Here is a 14365-nt window from a genome sequence, read left to right as displayed (position 1 = left end):
GTATATATAATCTTATTATTCATTGTTAAAAGAATTAATCTATTTTGAGTCAAGGGCAATTTTAGAGATTTTTTCCCTTTGTTCCAATTAAGTTATTCAATTTGTGCCAAATATTTAAAATATGCTTTGTTAAAAGTGCTTCCTTTCCACCAGAAATAGATTTAATATCCCATTGTTATATTAGATCTTCTTCTACTCTCTCTCTCTCTGACTCTGTGCAGTTCAATTTCCGTCCATGAACATTTATCTCTTCCATTAAAGAAGGAAGTGACAAATTTCATCTGGACCGCACAATAGAAATATTTAAAATTTGGGAGTTGCAAACCCTTCATATGATATTTCCAAGTTAATTTTTCCATAGAGACTCTAGCGAAATTACCTTCCCAAAGAAACTTCCTAACTAATGTTCAAATTTTGAAAGGATTTTTGTGGTAATGGAAGAGTCTGAAAGAGGTACTGTACACACAGGAATATATTCATTTTAATACAGTTAATTCTTCCAATCAAAGTTACCATAAGAGTTACCCATATATTTGAATCTTCAACTTTTTTAAGCAAGGGATATAGTTCATTTTATATAAATTATTCATTATTTATTTTGATCCCCAAATAATTAATCCCATTCTTCTACCATCTAAATTGCACATTTTCTGACAATTTGTATAATCCCCATCAATTAATGGCATAAGCTCACTTTTATCTCAATTTATTTTATACTCAGAAATTCTCTCATAGTCTTCCACTTGTAAATGCAACCTTTACAAATAAGTTTGTGGTTCTGTCAGATATATTAATACATCATCTGCAAACAGACTAATGTTATGTTCTTCTTGATCAACTCTGAACTCCTTAATGTCTGAATCCTTTCGAATAATTTTCGCCAAAAGCTCTATAGCCAATATGAAAAGAGCCGGAGATAATGGACATTCTTGTCTGCTAGCTCTGGACAGTGGGAATGTTGGAGATACTTGGCCATTCATCACAACTCTGCCTTAGGTTCATTATATGGGTTGGATCCAGTTTATAAGATTTTGATCTAATCCAAATTTCTCTAATAATTTAATTTTTTTTTTTAAATCCCATTCCACTCTATCAAAAGCCTTTTCCATGTCCAAAGGAACAGTCACACTTAAATCACCTCTTTTTGGGGCCAAATGAAGTATACTAAGCAATCTGGTTACATTTTCTGCTGATTGCCTTTTATTAACAAATCCTGTTTGATCCTTATTTATCAATTTTGGTAAGAATTTCACCAATCTGTTTGCCAGAACATTGGCTAGTATTTTATAGTCTGTATTCAACAAAGAAATTGGTCTATATGATGATGGTTTCAATGGGTTTCTATCTTTTTTTGGGAATAACGTTATTATTGCTTTTGAAAAAGAATCCATCAAGGTATGTGATCCAACAGGTTGATTCAGCACTTCCATAAAAAGAGGCATTAACACATCCTTAAATTCTTTATAAAATTCCAGTGGAAAACAATCCTCTCCAGGATATCTATTAACATGCAATGAATTAAATGTCTCCTCTATCTCCAATTAAGCAAAAGATGCATCGAGATCCTTCTTCTCAACCAAATCCAAATTTGGGAAGACCAAATGTGGCACATGATCATTTATTTTATTATTATCTATTTGAGATTATGATTTATACAATTTGGAATAGAATGATTTGAAGGCCTCATTAATTTCTTGTAGCTCATAAGCGATTCTGTTGGCTTCTGTTTCAATTGCATTAATTGTTCTAGAGACTTGCTCTGTTTTCAGTTGCCAAGATAGGACCTTGTGAGCTCTTTCCCCCACCTCACAGTTCCTTTGTTTTGTTCTCATTATTGCTTTCTCTGACTTATAAGTTTGTAATGTAGAACACTCAAGATTTTTATTAATAAGTTCTCTTCGTTTCTGTTCTAAGCTCCTCAACTGCAGGTCCTTCTCCAAATGGTGTATTTCTTGTTCCAATTTGTATACTTACCTCATATATTTTTTTCAAATTCACAAGGTATAATTAATTATTTGACCACTTAAATAAGTTTTTAAAGTGTTCCATATTGTAAATTTATTGGCAATAGAATGACAGTTGGTCTCACAGAAAATTCCAAAATATTATAAAGTCACATAATTCAGATCTTCTCAACAACAATGGGTTGAAACGCCATCTGAACGCCATCTGTATTCTTTGTCCTGCTTATCAAGCCTAACAATTGATAATAATAGAGGTGAATGGTCTAACAGGACTCTCACCTTATACTCAATTTCCATAATTCTATCTTGCACATGTGTTGATCATAAAACTAAATCTATCCTGGAGTACACATCATACTTATTGGAGTAAAAGGAGTAGTCTCTTTGTCTAAATTCAGCTCACTTGGCTCTAGCCATCCTTGTCCTAGCCACTGCTCTTGTTGATTTGCCCAAAATGGGATTCAGACAAAAATTAAAATTATATTTTGATGTGGTTTATTTTATAAACCTTTCATCATCTACATTTGGTGAATATAGATTTCACAGGGTCCAAAATTCAGAATATATCTGACAATGTACCTTCACATACTTACCTGCTGAATCATTTACAACTGTATTACAACTGAAAGATTCTTCTTTATTAAGATTACCACTCCCCTTGGTTTAGAATTGAAGGATGATTCCATAACGTGGCTCACCAAGTCCCTTTTCAATTTTTGATGTTCCTTATCAATTAAATGTGCTTTTTGAAGGAAGGCTAGGCCTGCTCCCCTCTTCTTAATATACGAGAATACGCTCTTCCTTTTCACAGGATTGTTTTAACCATTAAGATTAATACTAAAAGACTTCATCATGTTTACCATTATCACAGATTATCGTTATGTAGATTTCTGTTATCCTTCATCCCATCTATCCACACTCCCTCCCCCAGAGATCCAAATTTCTTTGTCTTCAAACACTGGACTCAGATCTGCCAAGAGTTCCAATAGAAAAAGATAAAGTAGAAGAATTTTAAAAAAGAAGTAGGAAGATATTGATATTATCATATCTCTAAAGAAAATCAAAACAAAACTTAAATCCCCTTATAAGTGTTTAACTATAAAGAAAATAAAACATAATTTAAATCCCCCTTATAAGTATTGAGAAATAAGCTCAAAACACTGTTCAACTTCATATAATGAATTGTGACTAATGCACAAATGCACATCTGGTGTGACGAAGACAAACCCTGGGCCCCCAACCCCATGGAAATTAATATTATATAACTATTGATTTTGTTTTTTATTTACAAAAGAAATATTTCTGATATATTACAATAATTATATACAAATGTAAAAAAATATATATATTATTGCCATCTACTAAGTTCTGTCAGTCCTCAAGTCCGGAAGTTAATTAACAAAGTCTGTAGCACATCTTGTATTTGTGGAAAAAAAAAATCTATTTTCACCATTTGGTATCATAATCTTTAGGGTGGCAGGATGGCGTAAAACAAAATTGTAACTCTTTTTCCACAAAGAGTTCTTTATAGGGTTAAATTCCCGTCTATGTCTCAAAAGTAATGCACTGATGTCTAGATAGAAGAAAATCTTTCCCCCTTCACATTCAAATGGTTCACCACTTTTCTCTGGCCACTGCTCTAAAAATTCTCTCATGATCCTGAAATCGTAGACATTTAATCAACATGGAACAGGGCTTCTTGCCTGGAAGGGGGTGGGGTTAGGGGGGGCATGTGATCTGTGTGCTCTCTCTATTTCACTGTTGCCTCCCACTTTATCCTGTCCCAAAATTCTAGGTGCCAATTTTGAAATTATGTCACACAATCAGCACCTTCAATTCTTTTCTTAAGGTCCACAATTTTAACATTGTTTCTCCTACTAAAATTTTCTAGAACATTGATAGTATCCCAAAGTCTGACTTTTTCCTGATCCCAAGTGCAAACCACTTTGTCCAAACTGGTTACCTTATCGATTACTTCTTCATATTTCTCTTCAACAAAATTAACTCTTTCATTTAACAGCTCTATAGTTCCGTCCATCTTTGTTCGTACTTTTAAAATATTATCATGTTTCTTATTTGTATTTTTTTCTTTTCTATCTTAAAACATCATCTATATTATGTCTTTACTTTCTTTGCCTTCTTCTTTTTCGTTGAACCGGCAACCTCTTCTACTTCTGCTGAGTTGATTCTTCTGAACTCTCATTGGAGTTTCCATTTTGTGATGACTCCTTCAATTAATTCAGCCTTTTGCAGTCAATTGTGTGCCTGCGCGTTGAGTCAAATGTTCCCCTTCAGCTTGTTCTGTCGCTAATACCATTGACGTTGCAGCATTAAAGCCAGGAAGAAATGTTTCCAATTGAGAGGTAAGATAAACTTCATCCCCAGGCTTCTTGCTATGCGAGGGCCTTTGCTCCTGAGTATCTTCCCTCTGACGACATGTTCCAGAGGCTGCCATGCGTGTGCATTTCTTCTTTGAACCCATTACTAAATAGATTAAAATATCATTTGGACCAAGAAAGTTATTTAAAAAGTTGCATGTTAAGCCACTTTTTAGCAAATTCCAGGAAGGCTGAGAATTCACGTCCAATCTTTCACTACATCACCTGAATCCCCCTCTTGGGCAGTTCCTTTATGCCTCCAAACTTTGCACGGCATCACTTTAATATGGGTTAATCTTGGTCTCATCTGTCCATGAGACCATTTCCCAGAATTCTGCAGGCTCTTTTAAATACCTTGTGGCAAACTGATCTGGCCATCCTGTTCCTGTGGCTAATGAGTGGTTTTCAGCTTGAAGTGCAGCCTTTGTATTTCTGTCCATGAAATCTTCTCCAGACAACAGATATTGACATATCCACACCTACCTGCCTCCTGAAGAGTGTTTCTGATCTGTCGGGCAGATGATTGTGGATTTTTCTTTTTTTTTTGAAAAATTTTATTTATCACTTGTATCAATACCAAACAATTATTCAATTATATTTAGATAATACAAGATTATTCATACAAGATGAGAATTCTTCCATCAGCAGTGGAGGTCTTCCTTGGAATACCAGCCCCTTTGTGATTACTGGGCACACCAGTGTGCTCTCGCTTCTTAATGATGTTCCAAACCGTTGATTTTGGTAATCCTCAGGTTTGGTCGATGTCTCTTACTGTTTTATCCTTGTTTTTCAGCCTCATAATGGATTTTATTTTAACTTTCATTGGCACAATTCAAGTCCTCATGTTGAAAAATGGCAACTACAGGTGATCAAAACCTTGAAGCATGCCTTGCTCTCTTATACCAGCACCAGAGATGCAATTAAACATACCTGAGTACTCACAAACATCTGCAAAGCCTAATGTCCCAAACATTGTGTTGTCCTGAAATGAGGGGATTATGTATAAAAAGTGCTGTAATTTCTACATGGGCAAAACAAAATGTATACAAATAACCTTTAATAAAATCTGTAATGTGAATTGTAATCACACATGAATTGTTTGATTACATATTTAAAATGTGGAGCACAGGGGCAAATAAAGGGAAAAAAAAAGTATCTATGTCCCAAGCATTACAGAGAGCACTGTACATCATAATAGGTCACGCATAGATAACCACCTGAGTCTCAGTGTGGACAAGACAATTGTGGATTTCAGGAGGACCAGGGCCGACCATCTACCACCACACATTAAAAGCTCAGTAGTGGAGAGAGTAGGCAACACCAAGTTCTTCACAGACCATTTAAGAAGTGACCTACCCTGGACACAAAGCATCACATCACTTGTCAGGAAGGCACAACAGCGACTGCACTTCCTGAGAAGATTGAGGTGTGCAAGGCTACTGGGCACCATCTTGTTGACTTTCTACATGAGCTCTATTGAGAGAGTCCTGGCCAGCTGCATCACAGTGGGGTAGAGAATCAGATCAGGGGTCAATCCACAGGACCATAAGCACTGGAAAGAATATCACTGGGGTCTGCCTCCCTCCCATCACTGGGATTTACAGGGATTGTTGTCCAACGAGGGTTCACAAAATCAGTGAAGACCTCTACTATCTTACACACAGCATTTTTCAGCTACTTCAGTCAGGCAAGGGATTCAGGAGTAAGAAACACCAGGTTGAGAAATAGCTTCTTCCCACGGGCAGTGAGATTGCTGAGTAACTGAATGAACTGCTCATATAAATCTTAAGAGACTCAACTATTAATTCAACAATAATATTTATTTATTTAATATTTGTATAAGTACTCTGCATATGCACGTCTGTATGTGTGATGTCTGCATGTATGCAGTGTGTTGAACTGAGGACCGAAGAATGCTGTTTCATCAGATTGTATTTGTACAATAGGATGATAAATAAATGAGAACTTATGTGGATATTAGAGTTTAATTAATACCATTGAATTGCATATCATTTCTTCCTGTTCACAGTAAAAAAAAACAAATCATGAGAGGTCAAGGAAGACATAATTTCCTCATCAGGCCTAAATAAATTTAGATGTGGTTAGTATTTCTAGAGGCTTCAGTATCTCTATGAAGTGGAAGCAATGACCACAAAAATTTAAAAAAAACCACTCAAACATTGCCAAATTGTGGGGATCACATTTTTAGTGTGATTATGGAAAACATGAGGCCCAGAATGTTGGAGCAGCACCCCATCATTCAGATACACCAAGCTTCATCTGGGATTGTCCACAGGTCACTCAGTTGCTTATTAACTCAATGTCTCACAAAACGTTAGCAGGCTTTTGCTTCAAGCATTTGGAACTCTGCAACACTTTGGAGGAGGGTTCTCCAAAGTGGTCAATATCGATCCCTGGGGGGTCACTGGGAGTATCCAATGGGACAATAAGTGCCAGGGGGTTGATAACGCCAGGGTGGGTTGGGGGTGTCGAATGAACTTTTGTATTTGGCTTCAGCCTTTGAATAAGATGAGAGCGAACGGCGATGGACTGAGCATAGAAGAAAGATGTATGTGTTCTTTATACCATTGGTTGGCACCCCCCCCCCCCCCCCAGGATTAGAACTGCCATCGCACCATCCCCACCCCTGTCCAGCACTGGGATTCCATGCCTTGGGTTAATAAGGGATCAAGTTTTCCATGAAGGGGTTGATGGTCTAAAAAGTTTGGGGACCCCCTGCTCTGAAGCCATTCATGGGTCATAATAGCTTATGGTTGGCTTAAATTGCATTGAGTGTATGAGGCTGAAAACAATGTGAAGCAGAATCAATTTCCATTTCCTGAAGCAATTTCTAACATGTGCTTTGTGAAAGGATAGAATCTTGATTGAACAGTAACCAACGGAGATTATTATTGTAAGGTAAAACATCATGAGATGGGAATGTGTAAGGAGTTACCCTGTGCGGGGCTGTAACAAGATGTGAATGCATCCTTGTACTTACAAGATAAGAGAGACATTGATGGATTGAGAGGCAGGAAGCTAGCAGGGAAAGGATAGCAACAGTTTTAGTCATTGGACAAGAAATGATATGATGATGTTCTAAGCACGTATCCAAGGGTATAAAAAATCACCATTTTGCTGATAACGGCAGAATGCATTCTCCGACTAACATTGTTAGTCGCAAGTGTTACAATCCGGTAATAAAGAACAAAGAACCCTGATTTTGACTCAGTCTGGTGTTTGTCTCACTCATTCATGAACAAAGCAGACCTAACATTAGTGACCATCCTCATGACTCCTTTTTGTTCCAGTGTCATTGTAGTGTTACAGAAGGAGCTCATTAAAGTATTTTCTGAAGTTAAATAACCTGAGTTCATTCTGCAGTGAACTTAGTGACATACTGAATATTCATAGTGACTGAAAAGGATATTTACAGTGATTTTGCTGTGAGTTTCAAACATTTACAATGCTGTAACTAACTCTATGCTGTCTTTTTTTGTTAGATATTGATGAATGTATTCATAATGGACTTCTTTGCAAAAATGCTCGTTGTGTGAACACAGATGGAAGCTTTCAATGTATTTGCAATGCTGGGTTCGAACTGACTCCAGATGGGAAGAATTGCATTGGTAAGAAAAAAAATTAAGTTCAATTGAATGTAAATGGAAATACACACTTTATTTCTGATTAGTCACAACATTTATAAATATATTTTGATAATTATTATTTTTTATAAATTGAAATATTGAAAATAATGTATCCACTCTCAACACAGTTAACTGATGAATTACTTCCAAATTTAAAATTAATTAATATGCAGAAAATAAAGCAAAACACTTCCTTTCATTTAACTTTCTATTTAAATCACGAGATGTACCAAATCAGGCAAATGTAGAATCAAGAGCTAAATGCAGATTTTATCTGGACCCTCAGTTTGGCAGGAAGGAAGCTTGGACAAAAATAATCATGTTTAATTTAATTGTCACATGTACAGTGACAACATTTGTTTTGCAAGCAGTCCAGCGAGAGAATCCGTACACAGTACAACTTTAAAAACACCATTCAGAGCTACAGAGAGTTCATAGCGCTTCTAATTAGATGCTATTGAAAACTAATGATTGCTTTTCAACCTCTGTAGATCATGACGAGTGTGCCACTACCAACATGTGTCTGAATGGCATGTGCATCAATGAAGATGGAAGTTTCAAGTGCATCTGCAAGCCTGGCTTTGCACTAGCACCCAATGGACGATATTGTATTGGTATGTGGCAAAGTGCACAAAAGGCATATACTTATAATTTATGAGCTGAGTGTCAACTGTTAGATGGTCATAAAAAGGACAAGAGTAATAAAGAAAATCAGCTGAAATGCAAGGCAGGCACTTTCAAATTTTAAGTTAAAGTTCATTCACCTATGGTTAGACCTGTGCTAGAAAGTACAAATTCAAAGCATCATAATTCCATCAATGACTGGATGAGAATGAGTAGAAAGTAGGATTCCAGGGCTGATTTAACCTTCAAGCATTTGCACAGTACTGTAGCTGGTAGGGCTATTGTCTTACATCTTCAGTCACCTGGGTTAATGCTGGCATCTGATGTTGTCTGTGTGGAGTTTTTGCACATTCTCTTTGTGACCACATGGATTTCTTCCGTTGCTCCAGTTTCTTCCCACATCCCAAAAATATGTCAGTTCATAGGTTAATTGGCCACTGCAAATTGCTTCTCGTGTGTAGATGGGTGGTAGAATCTATGGGGGGAGTTGATGGAAACCTTTGGCTTGGCATCGCGGATGAAGATTTATGGAGGGGTGTGTCCATGTCTGCTGCAGTCTCGTTGGTGACTGACAAGTCCGATGCGGGACAGGCAGGCATGGTTGCAGCGGTTGCAAGGGAAAATTGGTTGGTTGAGGTTGGGTATTGGGTTTTTCCTCCTTTGTCTTTTGTCAGTGAGGTGAGATCTGCGGTCTTCCTCAAAGGAGGTTGCTGCCCGCTGAACTGTGAGGCACCAAGATGCACGGTTGGAGGCGATATCAGCCCACTGGCGGTGGTCAATGTGGCAGGCACCAAGAGATTTCTTTCAGCAGTCTTTGTACCTCTTCTTTGGGGCACCTCTGTCTCGGTAGCCAGTGGAGAGCTCGCTATATAACACGATCTTGGGAAGGCGATGGTCCTCCATTCTGGAGATGTGACCAACCCAGCGGAGTTGGGTCTTCAGCAGCATGGATTCGATGCTTGCGGACTCTGCCAGCTCAAGTACTTCGATGTTGGTGATGAAGTCATTCCATTGAATCTTGAGGATGGAGCGGAGACAGCACTGATGGAAGCGTTCTAGGAGCCATAGGTGATGCCGGTAGAGGACCCGTGATTTGGAACTGAACAGCAGCGTGGGTATGACAACGGCTCTGTACACACTGATCTTTGTGTGTTTCTTCAGGTGGCTGTTTTTCCAGATTCTTTTGTGTAGTCTTCCAAATGCACTATTTGCCTTGGTGAGTCTGTTTTCTATCAAGAGGATAAAATACATTTTTCAAAGGTTTGTGGGTGAGAGAAAGAGGAACAGTCTCAGTTCAATTTTATCTCTTGGTGGTTGCTCAGATTTCACCATTTGTGGTATGAGCACAACATCTCTCGATCTGTCCCAAAATTTCTGCCATTGTCAATGGAAGAAAGGGGTTGCTTTAGACCAAAAAGAAATAGGAGCAGGAGCAAGCTATCTGCCCCATCCAGTCTGTTCCACCACTCACTAGATCACAGCTGCTCTGGCCACGGACTCAACTCCACCTTCCTGCCTTTTCTCGTAACCCTCTAAATATATTGAATGAGGGAGTTCTATTGCTTCCTTGGGCAGAAATTCCACAGAGTCACTACTCTCTGGGAAAAGCTGTTCTTCCTCATCTCTGTCTTGAACCTACTCCCCAAATTTTGAGGCTATGTCCCCTAATTTTGGTCTCACCTTCCCGTAGAAACAAGTTTCCTGTCTCTGTCTTGTCTATCCCTTACATAATTTTACATGTTTATCTGAGATATTCCCTCATTCTATTGAATTCCAGCAAGTAGAATCCCAGGTGGCTCAATCTCTCCTCATAGGCTAACCCACTTATTTCTAGAATCAAACTTCTGTGCACTGCCTCCAAAGCTAATTTTTTTTTCTCAAATACGGCGACCAGAACGGCAAGCAGGACTCACCCTGTACCTGCCTACTCTTAAATTCAACCCTCCAATAATGAAGATCAGCATTCCATTTCCAATGGAACTACACAACAACTTCTTCCAATAACCTTGCATACTTGCCCAAAAATTTGATTTCCCCAAAATGAAAAAGATGGTTCAAGATGGTAGTGTGGGTGCAGCCCGCAGCAGCCTCTCCGGACCAGGTGCTACAGGAATTCCCTAAGTAAGTGCCTTGCACAATCTCTAATCAGGTGAGGATGGGTATTGGAACATAGGGAGTCGGGCGTTGAAATTTTGGAATTGCCAAGCAACAGCCATCCTCTGAAAGAGGCCGCAAAGTGCACAGACTCAACTGCCGAGGGACAGATCTTGCGCTGCGGACTCGACGGCTGAGGGAATCAAGACCTCTGTTGGGGTGATGTGGCCTTCATTCTTCGGCACCGAAGTTGATGTTGCCTGTTGCTGGAAGTCATATAGACGCGTGGTGCAGACGAAGAAGGTGTACCAAGGTGTTCGGAGCTGTGGAGTCAGAGGAAGTGTCCCGAGATGTCTGGAGTGGTAGAGTTGTGGGCCCAATTCGGGGGTCCGGAGGATGCATGTTCAGGATCTCTGGGACTTCGTGGTAGATGATCCTGAGGCTTCGATCTCAAGAGACAGCAAACTGTGAGGTAGTTTTCCATTAGAAAGCTAGCAGACAATTTAACATCCAGAGTCCAGCAGATGCCTGTAAACCTGGCCATAGATAGCGGTGCAGTAGTAGCCTGCAGTGGCCTCATCAGATCTGGTGAACGGTCCCTTCATTTGTAGTAGCACACTTTTACATCTAAAGACATATTTTGACCTGTGTTTTCTGTAACCTTGACCCAGCCTCTGAAATCAATGTGTTGTGGCACTATATATATAAAATATACATTTTAAGTAGTTTGTGTGTAATTGGAGATGTGTGTGAAAGAAATAGGTAATTTTTGTGATGTTTTATTGTCCTGCGTGGATATAGTGGCAGCTAAGGCCCAAGATGGCGGCACAGCAGTCGCTTGAAGTGGCCTCTTTGAGACCTGGTGTTTCTGTTCCTATGCTGTTTGTACTTGTTATGTTTTAATGTAGCACCGCGGTATTGTGGAAACGTTATCTTGTTTTTCTCTTAATGAGACAAATAAAGCCGACTACTACTACAACGACAACGACGACTGTGGTTCTTTAACTTCAAGATGTGGAAGTATCTTATCTAGTTCTTGCCTAGCAGCAAACAACATATCCATGGCATTGGCAACATTTGTGCCAAACCAAACAAAATTATTCCCCACTACTGAATATGATGCATTCACTCACATGTAATAATTTAGCATGTATGTATGTATGTATGCCGCTTTAGTTGCCCATTCAGAGCCAGCTCTTCAGCGCTTGACGTCCTGCTTTGCGGAAACTGCCAAAATGTTTGGCCTGGAACTCAGCCTGAAGAAAACTGAGGTCCTCCATCAGCCAGCTCCCCACCATGACTACCAGCCCCCCCACATCTCCATCGGGCACACAAAACTCAAAACGGTCAACCAGTTTACCTATCTCGGCTGCACCATTTCATCAGATGCAAGGATCGACAATGAGATAGACAACAGACTCGCCAAGGCAAATAGCGCCTTTGGAAGACTACACAAAAGAGTCTGGAAAAACAACCAACTGAAAAACCTCACAAAGATTAGCGTATACAGAGCCGTTGTCATACCCACACTCCTGTTCGGCTCCGAAGCATGGGTCCTCTACCGGCATCACCTACGGCTCCTAGAACGCTTCCACCAGCGTTGTCTCCGCTCCATCCTCAACATCCATTGGAGCGCTTTCATCCCTAACGTCGAAGTACTCGAGATGGCAGAGGTCGACAGCATCGAGTCCACGCTGCTGAAGATCCAGCTGCGCTGGATGGGTCACGTCTCCAGAATGGAGGACCATCGCCTTCCCAACATCGTGTTATATGGCGAGCTCTCCACTGGCCACCGTGAAAGAGGTGCACCAAAGAAAAGGTACAAGGACTGCCTAAAGAAATCTCTTGGTGCCTGCCACATTGACCACCACCAGTGGGCTGATAACGCCTCAAACCGTGCATCTTGGCGCCTCACAGTTTGGCGGGCAGCAACCTCCTTTGAAGAAGACCGCAGAGCCCACCTCACTGACAAAAGGCAAAGGAGGAAAAACCCAACACCCAACCCCAACCCACCAATTTTCCCCTGCAGCCGCTGCAACCGTGTCTGCCTGTCCCGCATCGGACTTGTCAGCCACAAACGAGCTAACCCCTCCATAAATCTTCGTCCGCAAAGCTAAGCCAAAGAATTGGAGCTCAAAGGACAGCTGAATTATTGGAATTAAATATTTTATGTTTGCTCATGTATTTGCATTCAATGTACTCATGACACAGAAAAAGGCCATTCAGCGCACCAGATCCATGCTGACTCCTAGCAGAACAATCTCATTAATCCCACTACCCTCTCCTTAATTACCTGCAGCTCTGAAACCTCTGTTATTTCACAAGCCAATCAACACAACCCTTACTTTTGTTTTTGCCACTTACTTTCAATCAGAAGTATGTCTTGCAAGCCAATTAATATTAGGTAACTCAAAAACTGTAACCTCAGGGAACTCATTGTTATTATTTGCTTGAATAACCTCCAATAACTGTTTGATATTTCCCAGAAATGGTTTGTGCTGTAGTAGATTTTCTTCCTGCACCATATTGGAAATTTTTAATCTTAAAAGTTTTACTAAAATTAAAAAAAGAGTCGTGGTGACTAGGTTAAAAACAAACAAAGTGATTTAATGTGTGGATACTTTAAAAAGTAACTTTAAAATTAATTACATTTAAATTATCACAATGCTCTTAATTGATTTCAAGAATTATCTGATATAATGGTAGTGTTTACAATGCATGATGAGTAATATAATGGGCAAGAACTAATCAATGGCATCAAAACAGTGACATCAGTTATTACTGCTTAATTTGCATACAAATTGTGACAAGTGGGAGTACTGCACCCTCTGCAAAGCAATAGAGATTTGTGCGAACTGGGCAATGGATTGAGTATCTATATATGATGCCAATTTGAGGAATTGTTTAATGAAAATGGCACAGGCTGAACAGGAAAATATAGTTTAAATATTGTTTGAAATCAAATCAAAAACAGAAAGCAAAAAACAGTTGGCAAGAAAGATTAAATGAAAGGCATAATAGAAAATGAAAAAGCAAAAAAAAAATGATTCTAGTAACAATTTAAAAGTTTAAAAATCAATAAAACTCCACGCCATTGGAAGTAAAGTTTTAATGCCAAATAGTTGTTTGGTAATGATTAAGAGAAAATATACTTTTAAAATGAGTAATTGCAATAGAATGCAAAGGTACAACTTTCTGTGGTTTATTTAACTGAATTTTTACAGTGCAAGTGCAGATGTTTAAGGCATTGATATATTTTGAAGTACTACATCTTATGTCTGAAATGTATAAGTTGTATGCTCGCCTTTATTCCAAAAAGTTTGAACTATGAGAGGAAATCAATCTTTTTGCACTTTTAATGTGCCTTGGTGAGGCCATAAGTGGACTTGTTAAGGAAGGAAAACCACACTTGGATAGAATATAATAAATACCAAACTTACTCATTGGTTGGAAGAATTATCCTGTGAGAATAGAAGTTGTAATCGGCTACTGAATATTCCCATTGGTTTATGTGAATAGTTAAAAAAAAAACAAGTGGGAAAGTTAATAAGAATTGAATACAAAAAGGTGCAAATAGACTCCATACTAGTATGTTAGATTGAATAGTCTGGTGCTACTTTTTCTGAGTTCAAGATTATCTCTTGGATACATACAAAAT

General features: G+C 38.9%; 1 protein-coding gene across 1 annotated transcript in view; it reads left to right on the top strand.

Moving 5' to 3' along the window:
- The window catches only part of fbn2a (fibrillin 2a), a 353303-nt gene that overhangs the window by 182011 nt on the left and 156927 nt on the right, over positions 1-14365 (top strand). Inside the window, exons 14-15 of the mRNA XM_069927980.1 lie at positions 7846-7971; positions 8481-8603. Coding sequence (XP_069784081.1) covers positions 7846-7971; positions 8481-8603 — 249 coding nt within the window. The remainder of the gene's footprint in view (positions 1-7845; positions 7972-8480; positions 8604-14365) is intronic.

This window comes from Narcine bancroftii, chromosome 1 (genome assembly GCF_036971445.1).
Source record: "Narcine bancroftii isolate sNarBan1 chromosome 1, sNarBan1.hap1, whole genome shotgun sequence".
Taxonomy (NCBI): Eukaryota; Metazoa; Chordata; class Chondrichthyes; order Torpediniformes; family Narcinidae; genus Narcine; species Narcine bancroftii.
This window is presented reverse-complemented; position numbering and strand designations above follow the sequence as displayed.